This window comes from Podarcis tiliguerta (assembly GCF_965153285.1).
Source record: "Podarcis tiliguerta genome assembly, chromosome: 3".
Lineage (NCBI taxonomy): Eukaryota > Metazoa > Chordata > Lepidosauria > Squamata > Lacertidae > Podarcis > Podarcis tiliguerta.
This window is the reverse complement of record NC_139536.1, coordinates 26,185,260-26,204,138: the sequence shown is the minus strand read 5'-3', so window position 1 is coordinate 26,204,138 and position 18,879 is coordinate 26,185,260. Positions and strand designations below refer to the sequence as shown.

Here is an 18,879-nt window from a genome sequence, read left to right as displayed (position 1 = left end):
CATATAATGATGTGCTCACCATAGGAGCGTGTTTATGTAGGCCTTGAATCTTGGGATGGCGGTAAATGGCTTTGGCCCTGTATACCTGAAGGAGCGTCTCTACCCCCATCATTCATCCCAGATACTAAGGTCCAGTTCCAATGTCCTTTTGGCGGCTCTCTTGTTGCCCACCCTGTAGAACTCCCTTCCGTCAGATGTCAAGGAAATAAACAACTATCTGACTTTTAGAAGACAGCCCTGTATAGGAAAGTTGTTAATGTGTGATGTTTTACTGTGTTTGATGTTTCAATTTGTTGGAAGCCCTCCAGAGTGCCCTGGAGTGTCTGGGGCAACTCTGTTGGGTGAGTGGCATATAAATTGTTGTTGTTGTTATCATCATCGTCATCATCATCATGTGCCAGAGGCAGACCTACATCTTCTGATTCAGGTTTCTCCCCTCTACCCCGCCACCTTGCAAATTTGTAGAATGGGTATTTTATGGGTATTTCATCTGGATAAAGGAGGGATGGAAAGGGGTTCTGAACGCTGCATTGACTGTTATTTTTCCTCCACAGCCCTGGTCATTTTCTGCTACTTCCTTGTTTCCAACATTGCCCTCTGAAGCTAAGCCAACCAGGTCCTAAAGCCAAAATATAAATAGAGGGCCATGTTTTGTGCATGTAAGAAAATTGCATGTTGCTGTAACAACAGCAAAGATGGGTGAGTGGGTTAAGCTGGTTGATAAGCATGAACCTTTATGAGCTCATGACAAAGAGCATAGGAAGGTGTCTGGTATTGAGTCAGATCGTTGGTCCATCGGTATGGTTTACCAGTGTCCTGGCAGCTATTTTCCAGGGTCTTGAACCAACCCGACCTGAGGATGTCAGGGATTCAAGGATTGAACCTTGGGCTTCATGCGTGCAAAGCAGAAGCTCTACCAGTGAGCTAAGGCCCTTCCCTAACTATGCACAGTTGCTATGGCAGAAAGAGAGAGCTGACAATGCTCAATTGTGGCATGAATTTTATAGTAATCTATTGTTCTCTCTTTCTCTCTCTCTTCCTCAGGTTACAGTGGGCGGAGAAGAATGGCACTACATAGCCACACAAGGACCTTTGCCACAAACATGCCATGATTTCTGGCAAATGGTGTGGGAAGAAGGGGTGAATGTGATAGCCATGGTGACAGCAGAGGAGGTATGTAATATGTGGCTGCATGCTAACAAATCTCTTGAGTCCTCTTCATAGGGAACTCTGCAAATTGTACCTCTGTAGGGTGTATAAGGCCTCCTAACAACTCTCAGCAGCCTTAACAAACTTTGGGGGAAGCCATGACTGTTGCTGCCGTTGCTCTTTACATATATGGCGTGAATGTGGACATGATGGTGATACACATTCCCCATTTTAGTCACTAGCATCTGATACTCAGATGGAACGGCACAATTTGGTGGCCCATCTTCGGGCAGGGAAGTGGGGGAGAAGAGGGGCAGAGGTGGATTTAGGGGATCATGACTGGTTTGTTGGCACTGGGAGTGAAGCCTTGGGGGTGCTGCAGGGGCACCACAATTGTGGTGTAGAATGGAAGGCGAGAGGCGGGGGCGGGGATTTGACGTTGCACAGGGCACCACTGAAATTTGAGGCCCCAAAGTCCACCTCTGAGGAGGGGGGAAGTTGCTCACTGCACCATCACGGCCACAAAAGGCCTGATGGCAATGAGCTGTCCCCTCAAACCACCTCTTGGGCTGGCATTCATCCAAGTGGGCCTGCCACCGACCTCAGGTCGACCCTCACTGCAGATATAGGCAGTACATTCAAAGATGTTTTGTTGGCTTGCATTTTCTCTTCCCCACCCAGTCCTAGTTCAAACCTGAGAGCATGCATTCCTTGGGCCTCTGTGGGCTTGCTCTCTACCCTTTGATCAGCTTGTCCTGTGCTAGAGGATAAGAGCGAGAGCCACTCTTGAGATTGGACCATGTTTTATCTTGTGTACGCTAAGGGAGGTTCAAATAGTTGCATGCATGTTTTGAAGATTTAGGAAGCACTCTCCATGACAATCTGCTTCTCTCTGCCGGTCCTTTTGCTCTCCTGTTTGCTGTTTTGTTTTTCAAACTTCCTTTGAACCTTTGCCTGGGATGACTCAACCCCTTACAACCTTGTTTGTATCAGTCTAGCTGGCCGCACAGTGTAATGATGGGAGTTTAGCTCCATTAGAAGATTGCTGCATGCCAAACAAAGCAGTGAATTCTGAGAACACAAAGCTGCCCTTATTTGAGAAGAATGATATTCTCAACCCATCCAAGGCCACCTCTGCATTACTAGCATCCTTATCAGCTGCGAATACATCAGAAGTTGTTGTTCCAGTTAAAGTATCCAGTAAAAAGAGAGAGAAGAAGTCGCCTTTATTCCCATGCCAAGCAAAACAGTTATTTCTGTTGTAATCCCACAACTGTATGTTGTGCTATAAACCTGGCACACACAAGTAACCAGCCCTGCATCCTGTTCAGAACTCGGCTGCCTTTACAGGCACACAGGAACAGCTGTTCTGTTTAAATAGTGTGGCCCGATTTTCCCCATTTTAAACATTTAGCACTATCAGATGTTCAGAAGGGGGAGCAAGAGTCCATTAAATGCACAGTTACAGAGTAATCTGACCACAGAGAAAGCCTCTTTCTAAGCGGCGGCAGGCAACGGGGCTGTCTTAGGACCTGAACTCTGATTATATGCATGCATTCATATTATGGCTTTTATGATGCTTGGAAACAACGAGGAATCTCCACTGTCCTGAGACGGTGGAAATTTGCAGACAGTAATTGCAGTATGAATGCACACTCCGTGATAAGAGGGCACTCCTGGAACCCAGAATGCACGGAGGCAAGGGAGATGTTCATGGGGAAACAGTCAAATAGGATCAGTCCCTTTCCCGCTCCCCATTTTCCTCTGATGTCCTCACTCGGCTATTTTCTGGGAAACTATAACATGATGCCCTGAGGTGGTTGCTGGAACTTTGGGTTTGTTGTTATCCCCCACAACGAAGCGCATCTGTGATATTTTCTGTGCAGTGCTGTAAACACACACTGGAAATGCTTTGTCTGGAGCACACAGCATCGTTTGAGGCTGCATGTTGTTGTGCAGTTATTTGCCAGAACACACATTTTGGGACTGTGAACAATTATGGGATGTTTCGAGCCATTCTCTTAATTCCTTTACACTGGTCTTCAGATTTTGCTTGCGGCGTGTACAATCCATACAGGTGTGCCTAAGAGTGTGTGACACTTGTTCTGTAGCTGTGAAGTCTTCACTGGTTGGTGGCACCAGCTTTATCATGGCGCCCTGAGGGAGAAGGGGTCAGTTTGCATAGAAGTTACACTTTGCCAGGGTTTTGCCCAGTTTCCCTTGACCCTGCAGCAGCTTCTGGGGTACGAGGAAAGCATTTATGCTAGGGATCAGCAACTGGAGTCTGCTGAGCCAAAACTTTCAAGGACACATTCCAGCCAGGCAAAACACTTGGGGTGTGATGAAAGGCTAGAGATGGGTGAGGCCTAGGTAGAGTTTTGAGGCCTGGAGGGCCACAGCTGGCCTGCGTTCCTGAAGTTTTCCCACCCTTGCTTTAAACCACACTGGCACTCTACTTGATTTTTAGGCATACCCATTGTTCACTGGGGCTTGTGGCTGTAAGAACAGGACTGTGCTGATTTTCTTTTGCTTCTCCTTCCTTTTGCTGTGGGACAGGAAAGAGGAAGAGCCAAGAGCCATCGCTACTGGCCAAAACTCGGCTCCAAGCACAGCTCAGCCACTTACGGGAAGTTCAAGGTGACCACCAAATTCCGCACCGATTCGGGTTGCTATGCCACGACGGGTCTCAAGGTCAAGCACCTTCTGCTAGGGCAGGAGAAAACGGTGTGGCATTTGCAGTACACCGACTGGCCGGATCACGGTTGCCCAGAAGAACAAGGCTTTCTCTGTAAGTTGTGTGTGTGTGTGTGTTTGAAATGTGGGTGCTTTCTTTTTGTTTTGAGTGAGGAAATCAGTGAAGTTGAATTAAATGTTGGAGTGGGTCCTTAGAACTATTTGTTGATGCACACACACATATGCACACACACATATATATACATATATATGAAATGCAGGTTTTGGTGTCCTCGGGTGTCTTCCCGTGTAAAAGTTGGGGTGTCTAGGCGACGTTTCGACGAGGTCTCACTCGTCATCTTCAGGCTGGTGCTTTCGGCTTCTTGTTACTGGAACAGAGCAGGATCTCAGTGTTTGAGTTCCTATAAATACTGTTGAGGAGGTGTGGTGTATAGCCTCCAATGTTCTGGGCAGAGAGGAGGTTCCCAGGCTGGTGTGCCTTTTCTTCTTTTGTTCCTTAATTACTTGAGGGATATCTTGAGTGATTTCTTGAGTGATTTCCTGAATCCCACTTAGGTGGGTCATTAGGTGTGGATTAGTTGCTAAAGCCTTCGTGTCTTGAACTCTTGAACTTTGTGAAGAGTTTTTCTGAGAAGATGGCTGTACTTCTCAGAAAAACTCTTCACAAAGTTCAAGAGTTCAAGACACGAAGGCTTTAGCAACTAATCCACACCTAATGACCCACCTAAGTGGGATTCAGGAAATCACTCAAGAAATCACTCAAGATATCCCTCAAGTAATTAAGGAACAAAAGAAGAAAAGGCACACCAGCCTGGGAACCTCCTCTCTGCCCAGAACATTGGAGGCTATACACCACACCTCCTCAACAGTATTTATAGGAACTCAAACACTGAGATCCTGCTCTGTTCCAGTAACAAGAAGCCGAAAGCACCAGCCTGAAGATGACGAGTGAGACCTCGTCGAAACGTCGCCTAGACACCCCAACTTTTACACGGGAAGACACCCGAGGACACCAAAACCTGCATTCCTGTACCCGTGAAAATCTACGAAAGCAAATATATATGAAATATATATATATATATATATATATATATATATATATATATATGCCATATAATGATACCGACATTTATTTGCTGAGCTTTAGCTGTTGGGGCGATTAATAATAATAATAATAATAATTTATTTATACCCCACTCACTCTGAGTGGCTCCCAAGAGAATAATAATAATAATAATAATAATGTGATAAAATATCAAACATTAAAAACTTCCCTAAACAGGGCTGTCTTCAGATGTCTTCTGAAAGTCAGATAGTTGTTTATTTCCTCAACATCTGATGGGAGGGCATTCCACAGGGCAGGCGCCACTACTGAGAAGGCCCTCTGCCTGGCTATTATTATGTTTGGATGTGTGCTATGGAGAGGGACCGAAAGTGGAACTGTATGTTAAAAAGAATATGTGAAAAACTATTAACAACAAAAAGGGAGGGAAATATTTTCTCGACTGTGTCAATAGCTTTGTTGTGCAATTGTGTGTAGGCCTTGTGTAGAAGTTCCACTTTGCCAGGGTTTTGCCTTGTTCCCCTTGACACTACCAGGGCAGGAGGAAAGCATGCATGCTAGGGATCAGCAGCTGGGAGTCGGCTGAGTCTAATCTGGGGGATGCATAGCCCCATATGCCAGCCTAGAGGCTGTGTGAAAGTCCTGGAGTTTATGGCAGCAGAAGCTGCTTGCAGAGCACTCCATGGAATGGGGATTGAGATGATGGCCCATTGCCCCATGCTTAAGGTGGCCTTGCGAGTAAAGTGTTTATTGAGCAGAGGAGGAGGCCATTGCTCTGTTGAAGAGGATGTGCTTTGCATGCAGAAGATCCCAGATTGATTCCCTGGCATCTCCAGGATTACCAGCTAACATAGATGGGAATCATCATGCCCAAGAGCTGTTGCCCATTTTAAGAAGAAAAGAAGCTGGATTATGCCAGCACTCAATCCATAAAATAAAATTAAAAATGTGTGATAGTTGCACAAACGTCTTTTTCTTATGTCATTACAACAAAGACTCTGGTGGCACCCCTGCATTTATTTGCAAACTTTGAAAATCATCAGAATTTCGAAAAAATTATAGTGAAAACGGCAGCAAAATTACGTTCGTGAAACAAGCACACAATGCATCACAAATGAGTAGATCATGTTAATACATAAACATAGGCAGAGCCCCCATCAGGGAAAACATGGGTGACAGATAAATGAACAGGCCTCTGAATGCTAATACTGTAGGTACCCGCCTGATGTTTGTTGGGAGTGCATTCCAAGGGGCAGGTGCCACCACGCTAAAGGCCCTGCTCTTAGCTGATGACCCTTGGAAGCATATGGCACAACGCAACATGTCTCTTCGTTAAAGGTTGGGTTCATGTAGACCACAGAGCCTTTAGGTTTTGTTAAAGGCAGTAGCCCTCTTCACTCCTAAATACATCTGTGTTTAGTAAGCATGTGAGTTAGTGGTGGGATTAATGGGGCTGAGCATGCTAGCTCTGTCACTCACTCACACACACACACACACACACACACACACACACACCCTGGTTGTCCTCCACAAATTGAAGGATGACTCTCTGCAGCAGGGAGCCTCTTGTAATGCAGATTCCATCTCCAGGCTGCCACTTGTGGAGGGTGATAGTATTAGCAATGAAGCTGGTATGCTCACCACACACCCTTCCTATGTCTACTTAACCATGGAGTTTTTTGGGGTGACTTTCAGTGACATGTAACCCGCGTTAAGAGGACTGTCTGTTACCATGCAAGGCAACTGTTTTCTTTCCTTCTTTGTTACCCTACACGGGGCTTTCTCTGTGAAGGAAAATTTGTGCATGAAACAGGCCTGCTTGAGAGAGAGAGAGAGAGAGTCAGCAGGCATGTTTGAAATTCAGAGACATTCTGCAAGGTAAGGAGAGGGCCAGATGGATGCTCCCTGCCCATTAGATACTGGCTCTGACAGGCATTTGTTTCAAGGGGACCTTGCTGCTGTTCTGATCCCAGCCTGTTAATAGCAGGAATTGCTGTAAGTAATGTCTACAGTCATCTGCTTAAGGGACTTGGGGATTTGCAGAGGGGGAAAGAGAGAGAGTGTGTTATTTTTTCTTTTTTTTAAAAGAGCTGTTTAATTTAAAGGACCGAAGTCCCAAGTAGTAATTGACACCCTGCTGCTTCTTGCTTAACTCGGTGCTGTTTGCTGTCCAGAGGCCAAATAATTAGTGTCTTCTAAGAATGGTAAATTATCATAATTTAAAAGGAAGCTTGCTCCTCCATGCATTTCTCCTCTTTTTATGTGAAGCTGGGTAGCATTTCAGGAATGTGATTTCCATTTTATTCCTGCCACGCAGCCTATTTGGAAGAGATCCAATCGGTGCGACGCCACACCAACAGTGTCCTGGACAGCAGCAACAACTGCAACCCCCCAATTGTCGTTCACTGCAGTGCCGGCGTGGGGAGGACGGGGGTCGTCATTTTGACGGAGCTCATGATTGGCTGCTTGGAGCACAACGAGGTGAGCAAACGGGTCTTTCAGAAGGCGGGCCTCTTCTTGCTTAAATACAGGTGTGTTCCTGCAAGCCCTGCTGCAAAGCGTGAAAGTATGTGGGGAGGAGGTCCACAAATTCCAGAGGGTTAACCAGAGGGTTAAGTCTCAACAAACATCCAAAAGCCCAGCGGAAGCTTTTGCAAATTGCTTCAGCAGATGCCCAAAGTGGTTGTCAGGTGTTGTGGAAAAATGGAGCGGTGCAAGAAGTCTGTTGACAGTTCTTTGCAAAGCTTAAGGTAAGCAAAACCTCTGTTCACAACACCTTTCCAAACTATTGATTCCCTTTAGATAGGTTTTATAACCTGACCCCAAGACTGGTAAGCAAGGTTCATTACTTTCTTTCAAGTAAGAACTGTGCTCTTAGTGCTGCTTGCTCTACACACCCACACCCACCCCTTTAAGGTACCGTATTTTTCGCTCTATAAGACGCACCAGACCACGAGATGCACCTAGTTTTTGGAGGAGGAAAACAAGAAAAAAAATATTCTGAATCTCAGAAGCCAGAACAGCAAGAGGAATCACTGCACAGTGAAAGCAGCAATCCCTCTTTCTGTTCTGGCTTCTGGGATAGCTGTGCAGCCTGCATTCGCTCCATAAGACGCACACACATTTCCCCTTACTTTTTAGGAGGGAAAAAGTGAGTCTTATAGAGCAAAAAATACGGCACTTTTTTCAGGAACAAAATGGCCAACCAAGGTAATCAGATATGGGCTGGCAAAATGAAAAACACATTTTTGCAATACTGAGTGCAAAAAAGAAAAAGGAAATGTTTTCATTTAGAGAGTTGAGGTAAGTATGCCATGACGTATAAAATATTTCTCCCAGATCGCTAAACATTAAGGAAGCTTGACTTGGAAAACAAGGATGTAGCAACTGATTTGTTTTTGCATCAGGTACGGGGGGGGGGGGGGAGAGAAATATGGCAGATGCTCAGTTATTGGGCTGGGCTGGGCGAGTCCCAACTGGTCTGCGTTCCCTGCCCCCATGCCTAGGCAAGGCTAAGTTCTAACTGGCTTAGCAAAGCAATTAGATCATGAGCTGTTTATCAGATTCCACAGAGCAGCATTCTTTAGTAAGAGTGTGCAAGTATAGCAAATTTCAGAATAGAGAGCTGGCATTCTTAACCTGCATCTGCGTGAATGAGGTGCCTCAAACGGATTGCTCCATCAGGAAACCTGGTCAATGTGGTCCTGTTTGGGCTTTGCATTCTGGTTGGTGCTGTCTACCTGGTTCTAGACTTGGGTATGTGTACCCCACTCTCATTCTTTTCAGGGAGAAAGTAATACATGAACAGGACTGTACTATTTTTTTTAAAAAAAAATAATATTTGCCCTCACAAGTACATTAGTCAGTGCTTTGCATGAAACAAGAGCTCCTTTATTTAAATTTTCCTTTATTTAATTTTTTATATCCCAGCATCCTAGCCTAAAAGACACTGCTCAGGGCAGCTTACTACATTAAAAATTGCCGCTCCTGAAAACAATACAAAACAATTCCAGAGAGACTGAGAGACCAGGTGGCGGTTTAAACAAAACACCCTAAGAACATTGTCTGCCTCTATTGCTGACCGTTCGTCATAATAAACATTGATTGATTGATTGATTGAACATTGTCTGCCCCATAAAATAAAAGCTTGCTAGAATAAAAAGGCTTTCAGTTATTCACAGCTGCAAAAATAAGTATTGCAAAGAACTGGAAATAGAATGGCACCCTAGGATTGGCAGATTAGCTTGATTAAAATACAAAGCCTGGTAATAATGACCAAACATGTTACAGAAGAACCAAGTAAGTTTATAGAAAGAGGGTCTCTTGTTTGCAGTGCCTTGGAATGATAAATACCAGAACGATATGCAACCGTATAATGCTTTTGCTTTATTGTAAATATATAGCTCATTAACGATATATGAGCAGATTGCAAACTTATATAAAAGCTGTACAAATCAATATTACTGGCAAAAATGAGTGAGGGAAGGAGCTAGCAACCTTCACGGGGCAAGGCGTTCCATAATCTGGGTGCAGCCGCTAAGAATACGCTCTTTCTTGTCCTAGACTGTTGTGATTTCACTGTAGCTGAAACACCAGGTCATGGTGGCAGTGCTGGGCACGATCTCTGCCTGAGGCAGAGTAACAGACAGTTCTAGCCAGCTGTCTGCCTCAGTATAATGCTGGTTTCATCAGCTTCTTTGGGTAGCTGGGGAACTGCTGACCCCCCAAAAATCTAGTACAGGCCAGATGATTAATTCATAGAGGATAAGGCTGAGTGGCTACTGGCCACGATGGCTCTGTTCCCCTTCCACTGTAGAGGCACTATGCCTCTGAATATTGGTTGCTAGGTGAGAGTGCTGTTGCCTCAGAATCCTACTTGCAGAATTCCATAGGCATCTGGTTGGCAACTGCTGGTCTTGATGGGCCTTTGGCCTGATCGAGCAAGGCTCTCCGTATGGTCTTTCTCCTCGTGGCGAGGGAGAGGAATGCATGAGAAGCGGAGATTACTACCATCTTGAGAACTTCCCAAAGTGCATCCTTTGAACAAGCCCCGCGATGCAAGATGCAAGAGTATTTGTACCTCACTCTTCAGCCAGAAAGGCTCCCAGAGCGGCCTACATGAAATCAAAACAAAGTCCTCTTATTTCCATGGCAAGGGAGCTAAAGAGGCTCTTGCCACATTGGCATGGTCTGTGCCGGTCTTCCCCAACCTGGTTTCCTCCAGATGTTTTGGATCACAAACTCCAAGCGGCTGGGGCTGATGGGAGTCTGCAGTCCGCAAACATCTGTAGGGAACCAGCTTGGGAAAGCCCCTTTTTGTGTGGAAAGGGAAGTTTCAGAAATGAGGTTGTCTGTACACTGGAAATGAACATGGTTTGGTGAATGAAACTGGTGTGAAATCCTGAGGTTAATTTAGAGGGAAAGGACAGAAGGCCTTTGTTCTTGGGGTTGTCGGAACACGCCTGGGGGGGGGGGCACACGTAGCCCCCAGAATGAGACAGACCTCTCTGGGCATCTTCCTTATGAAGTGCAGCCCAGGACGATCACAAATCAGTCCCAGTGCGCAGCAGCGACACATGTCTAAAGACATGTGTACGCTCAATCAGCAGAGTATAGCAGAAACGATCGTGGAGCATGAGTGTAGCATTCTAAATGATTTATTAAGCAATATATACAGGACAAAGCAATCATGGCGTCCTCTCGCTTCTTCTCCAAGAGAGAAAGAAAAGTACAATAGTGCAGTACAGCGGAAGAGAGATAAGGCTGACATCCGTTCTCACACTTTCCAAGCCTAGTAAGTAAACACTGACATGTGATGTAACAACCACACATCCAGCAACAGAGGAGTGAAATTCTAACAGGGTGACTCTTCCAGTCAGAAAGGTAATGGCAGAGTTGAAAAAGGCCATTGGTGAGATAAAGTGATGAGGTGAGAAGTGTACTAATTCTACAAAGGCGGGAAAAGCCTGGCTGGTGGGTGGAGAGTCCCCTAATGACTGTAGTGACTAGGTGAGTGAGGGGAGACTGTTGAGCCATTGATGCAGAGCAAGCAATCCTCTCAGGTGAGGAGCTTGCGGCCTGGAAGAAAGAGCAGGCTGTTGCTCAGTGACAGATGTCCTTTGATTTCCCAACCTCTTTTCTAGGAAGTCATTACTGTTCTCTTTTTCTCATATGAAGATGATAATAAATGCTTTTAATGGCTGCTCCATCTGCAGTTTGCTCTAATTTTGCCATCTTATCTATCTCCACTCTGTTTTCTGCCACTTCATTCCCCGTTCCAGTTTTCATAGCTACTGAGAAGGGCTGGGCGATGTCTGGTTTTCAACATCGTGATCTATCACCAGCTAAACATAGCGCTATACCGATATATCACAATGTCTGAAATAAGGATGGAACTATGTAGAGGCAAACATGGATACATCTTTTACTTACCTTTAACAAGTTATTAACATTTGTTATTTTAATGTACAGAGCAACAGGGGCGGCAGGAATCATGAGGGAAGCGATAGCCGGCTTCACGCTTTCTCCCACGTCACAATTTTTTTTACATATTTATATTTGTACATTTATATGTACATATTTTTACATATTTATATTCCTTCGATTTTGCAGAGAGTGGATGTTCCAGTGATGCTGCAACACCTGAGGGAGCAAAGGATGTTCATGATCCAAACCATCGCTCAGTATAAATTTGTCTATCAAGTCCTCATCCTCTTCCTTCAAAACTCTAGACTCATTTAACAGCCTCAGAAGAGACCCAGCAGTTTTCCCACACATGCAGCCTTCTGGATCTGGCTGAGAATCCTTCCCTCCATGTTGTTGTGGGGGGGGGGGGCGGGGCGTGTTCTTTTGGCAGTATTTTGTGACGAATACGCAAAATTGACAGTAGGGAGACCTTGTTCTTCCTACAAATTATTTTATACGAGATAATTTATTATTATTATTTTTCCTCGCAATGATGTGTGAATGTTCTTAATTTGTGAAACACGTTATGACTTTGGAATTATGGAAACACATTTCATATGGCTGACCTTCTTTTTACAACCTGACAGTTCCTATCTGACAGCGTTCTCTCGACTTTTGCATTTCTGTACGGCCTGTTAGGCTGTTTTTATTCTTCAATTTGGAGGGATGCAACCTATTTTCAGGGCATAGAAGAGGTGACTCATATTAAAAAATAATGGATTTTGTCCGAATCTAAAAGCAAATATCTTTTTCTATACAGGCAACTCCCAATTTACGCAGGGTTTACGTTCCAACGCACCGCACATATAAGTGAAATCATGTATTTCGAAACACTATTGAAAAGGCTGCAAACACCCCATTCAGCCCCCTTTTGTGACATTTTTGTGATGTTTTCGGGTCTCTTCTGCGTGATGCGTGTGTGTGCAGTCGCACACATATCAGATGCGCCTGAAACAGTTTCTGCCTGTAATATTACGTTGCTCTGTGTGATGCATGCAGCTTTTTACAGAAAAGCAGCCTGGTTTTCCAGTCGACTCTTAACATCCAGGTGAGCAGCATTGGGCAGGAATGCTCATATTGTCTTGGTGATGGTTGAAAGCAATACTTTTGTATGTGTAGCCACAAAAAAAGCTCAAATGGTTTAAATAGAATCTATCGTTGACATTATCCTCTAACACCCCAGACCCATTTCACTTCCTTTTTCTCCCATAAATGGTATTGAATCCTGGCTCAGGAAAAGATTTCACTTGAGTAAGCAAAGGATCTTGTGAGTAGAAATGGATCACCCGGTCCTGTTTCTGGTTGTGTGTCAGTTTGTCACATGTTTTGGCTATCAGTCACATTCCGCCTTCTTTTCACATTAGATCTGATTTTTTTATTATTATTTTTTAGAAAAGTAAAACTCTGTACGAAAACTCGTATTTAAATACAAATCTAAATACGTATTCTAAATGTGTATTTAACTGCATATCTTATCGCAGAAGAAATGTACGGGTTTCTAAATGTATTTTACTGTAAAATGCAGATTTTTTTAAAAACAGACAAATTTTGGGTACTTTAGCGTGTAGCAAAATTTGGGAAAGTGCAAAACCTGAAGAGTGATGATTTTCCATTCCATGCCTTTGTCCCCAGGAAATTAGAATGGGGCTTGTTTGCTTAAAAAAAATGCAGACAGGCCAAAATCCCACCCACCCAGCCCTATCAGTGAGTTTATGGAACATTTGGGAGGGAAACCAGAACTCATTTCGTGTGAAAACAGTATGTGGATTTAATTCTGGTAATGATGACAAATTCCTTGGCTGAGCACATGCTCATAGGCTCCCTTCTCTTTAATTCTTAGTCTTTGACTGCCCACTTTTTTCTCTCCTTGGTGGACATCAGAGTTCTAGTACAAAATAAAGTTGGAAGCCTGCTCAGGCCTTGTTCAGGGAACCAGCCACTGAGAAGTTCTTCTGTGCAGGCCCATGAGATTTCACAGCTCCCACTCATTTCAACAGACCTCGTGGGTACCATAAATATCCACACTCTGTTTCTTAGAGTACATTTTTATGGTAAAGAAATACTTTTGAACATCAGGAGCAGCCTTGTGAGTCAGACCTGTGCCCTCCTAGTCTAGACTGGCAGTGGCTGTCCAATGGCCAGTCAACTGGGAAACCGGATGATTGGCCACAGAATTGTTTGCGGGAAGAGGGTGCTTTTCGCTTCTAAGCTGTGCATGGCCCCTCCTTCAATGATGCATCCATGATGTTCTGTAGTTGGTTCTTTGGCCTTCTGTTTGTTTGTTTCCTTGCATGCCGTCAATCTCAGGCAATAGTGCTTAAGCAGCTATTGCTGAGGTTGGCAGGAAGCTAGTACCCTTCTTACCCAAGAGCAACATTGGATGTAACGAAAGAAAGCAGGGACAAATCCCAGTTTTTATTCACGTAATCAGTCGAATGCATTTTAATTTCATTTGTTAAGTAAAAAACAGTGGGTGGAACTTGATGTTGCGCAAAGGTGATAGTTCTGTCAGTTCAAACATTACTGTATTAAATTTCCCTTCTCTTCCGCCAGCACTGGGGGTTCTCCCAGTCTTCCCAAGCAGATGTGGGAAGGCATGAGGGGTGTTGTGTGGGGAGGGAAAAGAATGTGGGGGGGGGGGAGTCCAATTGCACTAGCAGGACTCATTGTGCTGGGTTCTACTTAGCTCAGTGTTTCTCAACCTGTGGGTCCCCAGATGTTGGACTACAACTCCCATCATTCCTAGCCAGCATGACCAGTGGTCAGGGAAGATGAGAGTTGTAGTCCAGCAACATCTGGAGACCCACAGGTTGAGAACCGTTGATTAGCTGAACCCAGCCCTCAATTTCTGAAGCAAAGAGCATTAGAAATGAATTCCCTTTATGTTTAGGTAATGCACACCAACGTCATAGCAGAGCTCATCTTAGAACAGGCATTCTCTACTGTGTAAGAGAAAAGGAGAAACGTGTATTTTAAGGTGGTGCTGGCTTCTTTTATAAGTACTGGTGCATAATCAAGCTGCACACTTTGACCTTTAGAGCAAATCTATGGAGGGAGGTGGAGGAATACATCATGGAGGGAGTTCCATTGTTCTCCCCCACCCACTTTTTGTTAGGCATTTCCTCTTCCATTGGAAGAAATGAAAGGTTTTTGTTTTTTTAATCCCATGGAAATCCAGTGGGAAGGGAAAGAACTCCATTCATGTAGTCTCTCTCCCTTCCCCCATGCTCCAATTCTGGGGGCCAATTTCGTCAATGACAGGGCTTTGAATCTACTAGATCCGGATCTGCCGCTGATGTGACCTTATTTTTAACCCTTTCGCCCTTGGGACACCAATGACATTTCAGTGCCACCAATGACATTCATTCAGTGCCAGGAGGCCTGTAGCCACAGACTTCCATTTCAGATTGCAGAGAGGCACAGTTTCCAGTGGGACTCTCAACTGCCCTTCTTGGGAGCTTAGGATTTCTCCCTGAAAGTGTTGTTTTTAATTGATGAATCAATTAGACTTTATACCTCCGAATGAAATGGTAGACCACATTGAGATACTTCAAGTTGCCCCCAAAATGATTAAGTGAAGAAAGCACAGGGAAAGCCTCTCGCTGATGCACCTTTAGAAATTCTGCTGCTTCCTTAGTTAACTCCAATTTTCAGTCCAGCATCTCCTTGCCGATGCCAACATATCTCTTGTTAAATTAGCTGCAACCATTTAAAGTCTTTTAGTGGCATCTGCATGATAATTGCACAGAGACGCTTTGTATCTGGGAAGCCGGCCAAGGAATAAACCTTGAAGCAAAGTGTATTAAATTAGTTATCTCATTATAGCTTTTTGAATAATTTCCTAATGATGAATTAAGTTTGAACCCAGAGCTGTCAAGTCCCATTGCTCCATTTGGCCTGACAGGTAGGGAGTAAGATGGGGGGAATCAACCACTCTGAGGTCTGATTACGAGGAGATCTGGGTTGGAATGGGTATATTCTTGGCTTTTCTGGAAGTGCGCAAACAAAAAAAGAGCCATATTTAATAAGCAGGCATAATGGATGCTAAAAGGGAAAAGTCGATGCAAAGCCGCCAAGGCTTTTTGTCACAGGGCACACATCTTGCACACAAAATTACAAGGGAAAGCCTCCTGCAATGAGCGAACAATGCTCACCAGCGAGCCAAATAGTTGCTAACATAATAAGCAACAATTTCCATGCTATTCCTAAAATGGCTGATGGTGTTCAAAGTGACTTTCCTCCTTTTTTAATTAAAACGCCTGTTAAATTTAGTGTGATTTTTCACATTAGATTTGACCTTGACAACTTTCTTAACATCTTACTCAAAACAAGTGATCCTTGCATATCTTCAGTTATTCCTCTCTACCCTTAATTATAACACTCACCAGTTTATCAATACTGGTGTGTGTCCCCCCCCCCCCCCCCCCGGTTTTAGTAGGGTCACTTGACAAAAGTAAAACTTAAGGTTGTGATTTCAATGAAGTGCTTTCTCAAAACCCAAGCTCCTTTTCGGATCGCATCCAAATTTGGGAATGAATTTGCCCCAGAATAAACGAGAGCAAGACATTTAAGAGAGTTCCTTTCCATTACTTTGCCATAGTTTTATTATGCAGCCCTTTGTCTTTTCTTCTTTTATTAACACCAGTCTCTGCTCAGTAGTCCCTAATCCAGATAAAATTAGTTGAAAACCACATTCCTATTCAAGAATGGGTCCTGTGAGGGCTGAAAGAAGCAAGATTTGTTGAGAAAGCTGGGTTGTGTCCCAAGGGTTCATCTAACTTGGGAGTTTAATATAAACTGTTATTAACCAGGTATCTGCATACAAAGAAGAGCGATGTTTATAGGAACCCCATTTATTTCTGCAGAAAATTAATGCTTTACTAAATCACCCTGTCTGACAGTTGACCTGTGCACCCAAACTCCATTACCTTTCTTTCTGACTTTGTTGGATGACCAGTACTTTGTTAACTTTTAGGAGAGTCTTGGTTTTGTTTTTTTAAAAATATATTTTTATTACAGATTTAGGAGAGTCTTGTTGACAGTTTAAGTGTGTGTAAGATGGCAGCAGTAGTTTTATGCCCTTCCCTGGGCAAATCCAAACTGGCCATGATGATTCTTGCTTTAGTGATATCTAGGTCACGACTGTCACACCTGTCATGTTATTATTGGGAATTACAGCTAGTCCAGACGTTGAGGAAAATGTCAAGCTTATGATGCTGATGTTGAAACAACTATGTTGTTTTCCTGGCCCAATGCAAAGTGCTGGCGATGGCCTCTTAAGCCCTAAATTATTGAAGCATTGCTTTCTCTTATATGGATCTCCTCATAGTTTAAAATCTTCTGAAAAGGCCTCCTCTGGCTTCCTCCACTAGGCGTACTGTAAGGACATTCTTCTCCCATATGAACCTTCTCAGAAATATAGATATTTGGTTCCTATTTTATGAACATTCCTGCTTTCTAATGTGGGATGGGTAGCTATTGTAGATAGGGGCCTTTTTATCTGGTTGTCCCCAGATTATGGAAGCACTGCTCAGGGACATATTCCAGGAATCATCATTGCTATCTTCCGGTACCAGGTGAAATCTCCCTTGTACATCCTAGCTTTATGTGAACTTCTGCATTGTGGAGCCTTGCGTATCTGCAGAGGCTCCCAGAGCAATTGAGAACTCTGGAAGATCACACAAGGTCTGGGAGGTGTTTCACAGCCCCAGGAGAAGGCCATGGGTAGGCAAACTAAGGCCCAGGGGCCAGATCCGGCCCAATCGCCTTCTCAGTCTGGCCCTCAGATGGTCCAGGAATCAGCATGTTTTTACATGAGTAGAATGGGTCCTTTTATTTAAAATGCATCTCTGGATTATTTGTGGTGCATAGGAATTCATTCATATCCCCCCCCCCCAAAAAAATATAGTCTGGCCCACCCACAAGGTCTGAGGGACAGTGGACCGGCCCCCTGCTGAAAAAGTTTGCTGACCCCTGGCTTAGGCCATATCTCTGCAGCTCCTCTCTACCTGTGTTGCATCTGAAGGCAATAACACCTTAAGAGGACTAATGTCAGTTGGTTGAATTTTTTAGACTGGTCATGGCTTACCTATCTGTATTTAACTGCTTTTGTCGCCTGCCTTACAGATGTTTTTATAGTTGTATGCTGCAGATTTTTGCAAAGTGGCTTGAATGCCATGGTTGGGCACACACAAAAGGAAAAAAAAGAAACACTTTTTATGAACCCTGGTTCCATTAACAGGTTCAGAATCTAAATTCCCCCCTTCCCCCAAAACATAAGGTCTGGAAATTAATTCATCACAGCCCCCGTTCTTCTAAAACTCTTGTTTTTCTGCTGCTATCTGCTGCTGCCTTTAAAGGCATTAATAAAAAAAAGAAGAAGCTGCAAGGAACTAAAATTAGCCTGTTGGGATCACCTCTGATGGGAAACGTTCTCTCTCTTTGTGTAAACAGGAGTATCTGTTTTACAGAACGGTTGCATGTGCATTATTTCTGTATTGCACCTGTATAATCATATCTGACTTGTGTTATACAGACTAACACACTAAATCAATTTTACATCACTGGATTGTTGTTAGTCTGGTTTTACTGCAGTATTTTTGTGTATCACCAGGGATTTTCATTGTTGAGTCCAGAGCCATTATGAGAAAGACTTACGTTCTTCTGTATGTATAAATTTTGTAAACAATTGAGTTCAACTATTTTTATCTCCATTAATCCGGTATGACTGCCAGACACCTTTTTGTACTATTGAAAGTCTGTTTTTAAATAAAAGAAATCTATGCATGCATGCTATTTTGTACCCTAATGTATATTCATATCAGAACATAAGCTTATGCTTGTCGGTTTTGTTTTGTATGGAACCGATTGACTTTTGACAGTATTTTTGCACTTTTTTTCCTTTTCCTTCCTGTTTTTATAAAGTTTTCTTCAGCATTAATAATTGCAATATTTTTTTTACTCCTTACACTACCTTTGTGTAAATACCTGCCTTTTGCAGCGAAAGAAAGTTTTGCCTCAAGCTTTTGTTTTGTAAGAGACTATGCTTAGCCTTCATATTATGCAATAAAACTTTCTGCCCTCAAAATGCTTGTGGTCATCTTATGGATCTGAAGACAATGGATGGGATATATTTATAGAACTTTGTAACTTCCCTCATTATAGAGTAGGACTGTGCCCATCTCTACCAGCCAGTATAATATAGCCTCATTGACTGCAAAAATGGGAGGGTTGCCATGCACCTGTGGAAGAAGGGATGTGCTACAGCATTTTCTCAGTGACGGGGAATGATGTCAATTTAAATGCCTGGTCTGATACTTTGGTGCAAAGCAAGACCATGTATCTCCCAACATTCTTGACAGATTAGGCCATGGGTAGGCAAACTAAGGCCTGGGGGCCGGATCCGGCCCAATCGCCTTCTCAATCTGGCCTGCGGACGGTCTGGGAATCAGCATGTTTTTACATGAGTAGAATGTGTCCTTTTATTTGAAATGCATCTCTGGGTTATT

At 43.7% G+C, this 18,879-nt stretch overlaps 1 protein-coding gene across 3 annotated transcripts in view; it reads left to right on the top strand.

Annotated features, from left to right (window-relative positions):
* The window catches only part of PTPN14 (protein tyrosine phosphatase non-receptor type 14), a 518,691-nt gene that overhangs the window by 107,103 nt on the left and 392,709 nt on the right, over positions 1-18,879 (top strand). For 2 of the 3 annotated variants that reach the window (XM_083433272.1, XM_083433271.1), the window contains exons 16-19: positions 1,045-1,173; positions 3,706-3,937; positions 7,224-7,387; positions 11,519-18,458. In XM_083433272.1, the coding sequence (XP_083289398.1) occupies positions 1,045-1,173; positions 3,706-3,937; positions 7,224-7,387; positions 11,519-11,647 (654 nt within the window). In that variant the 3' untranslated portion in view covers positions 11,648-18,458. Of the gene's footprint in view, positions 1-1,044; positions 1,174-3,705; positions 3,985-7,223; positions 7,388-11,518; positions 18,459-18,879 lie in introns of those variants that run through there. The other variant, XM_083433273.1, reaches the window with a different exon arrangement.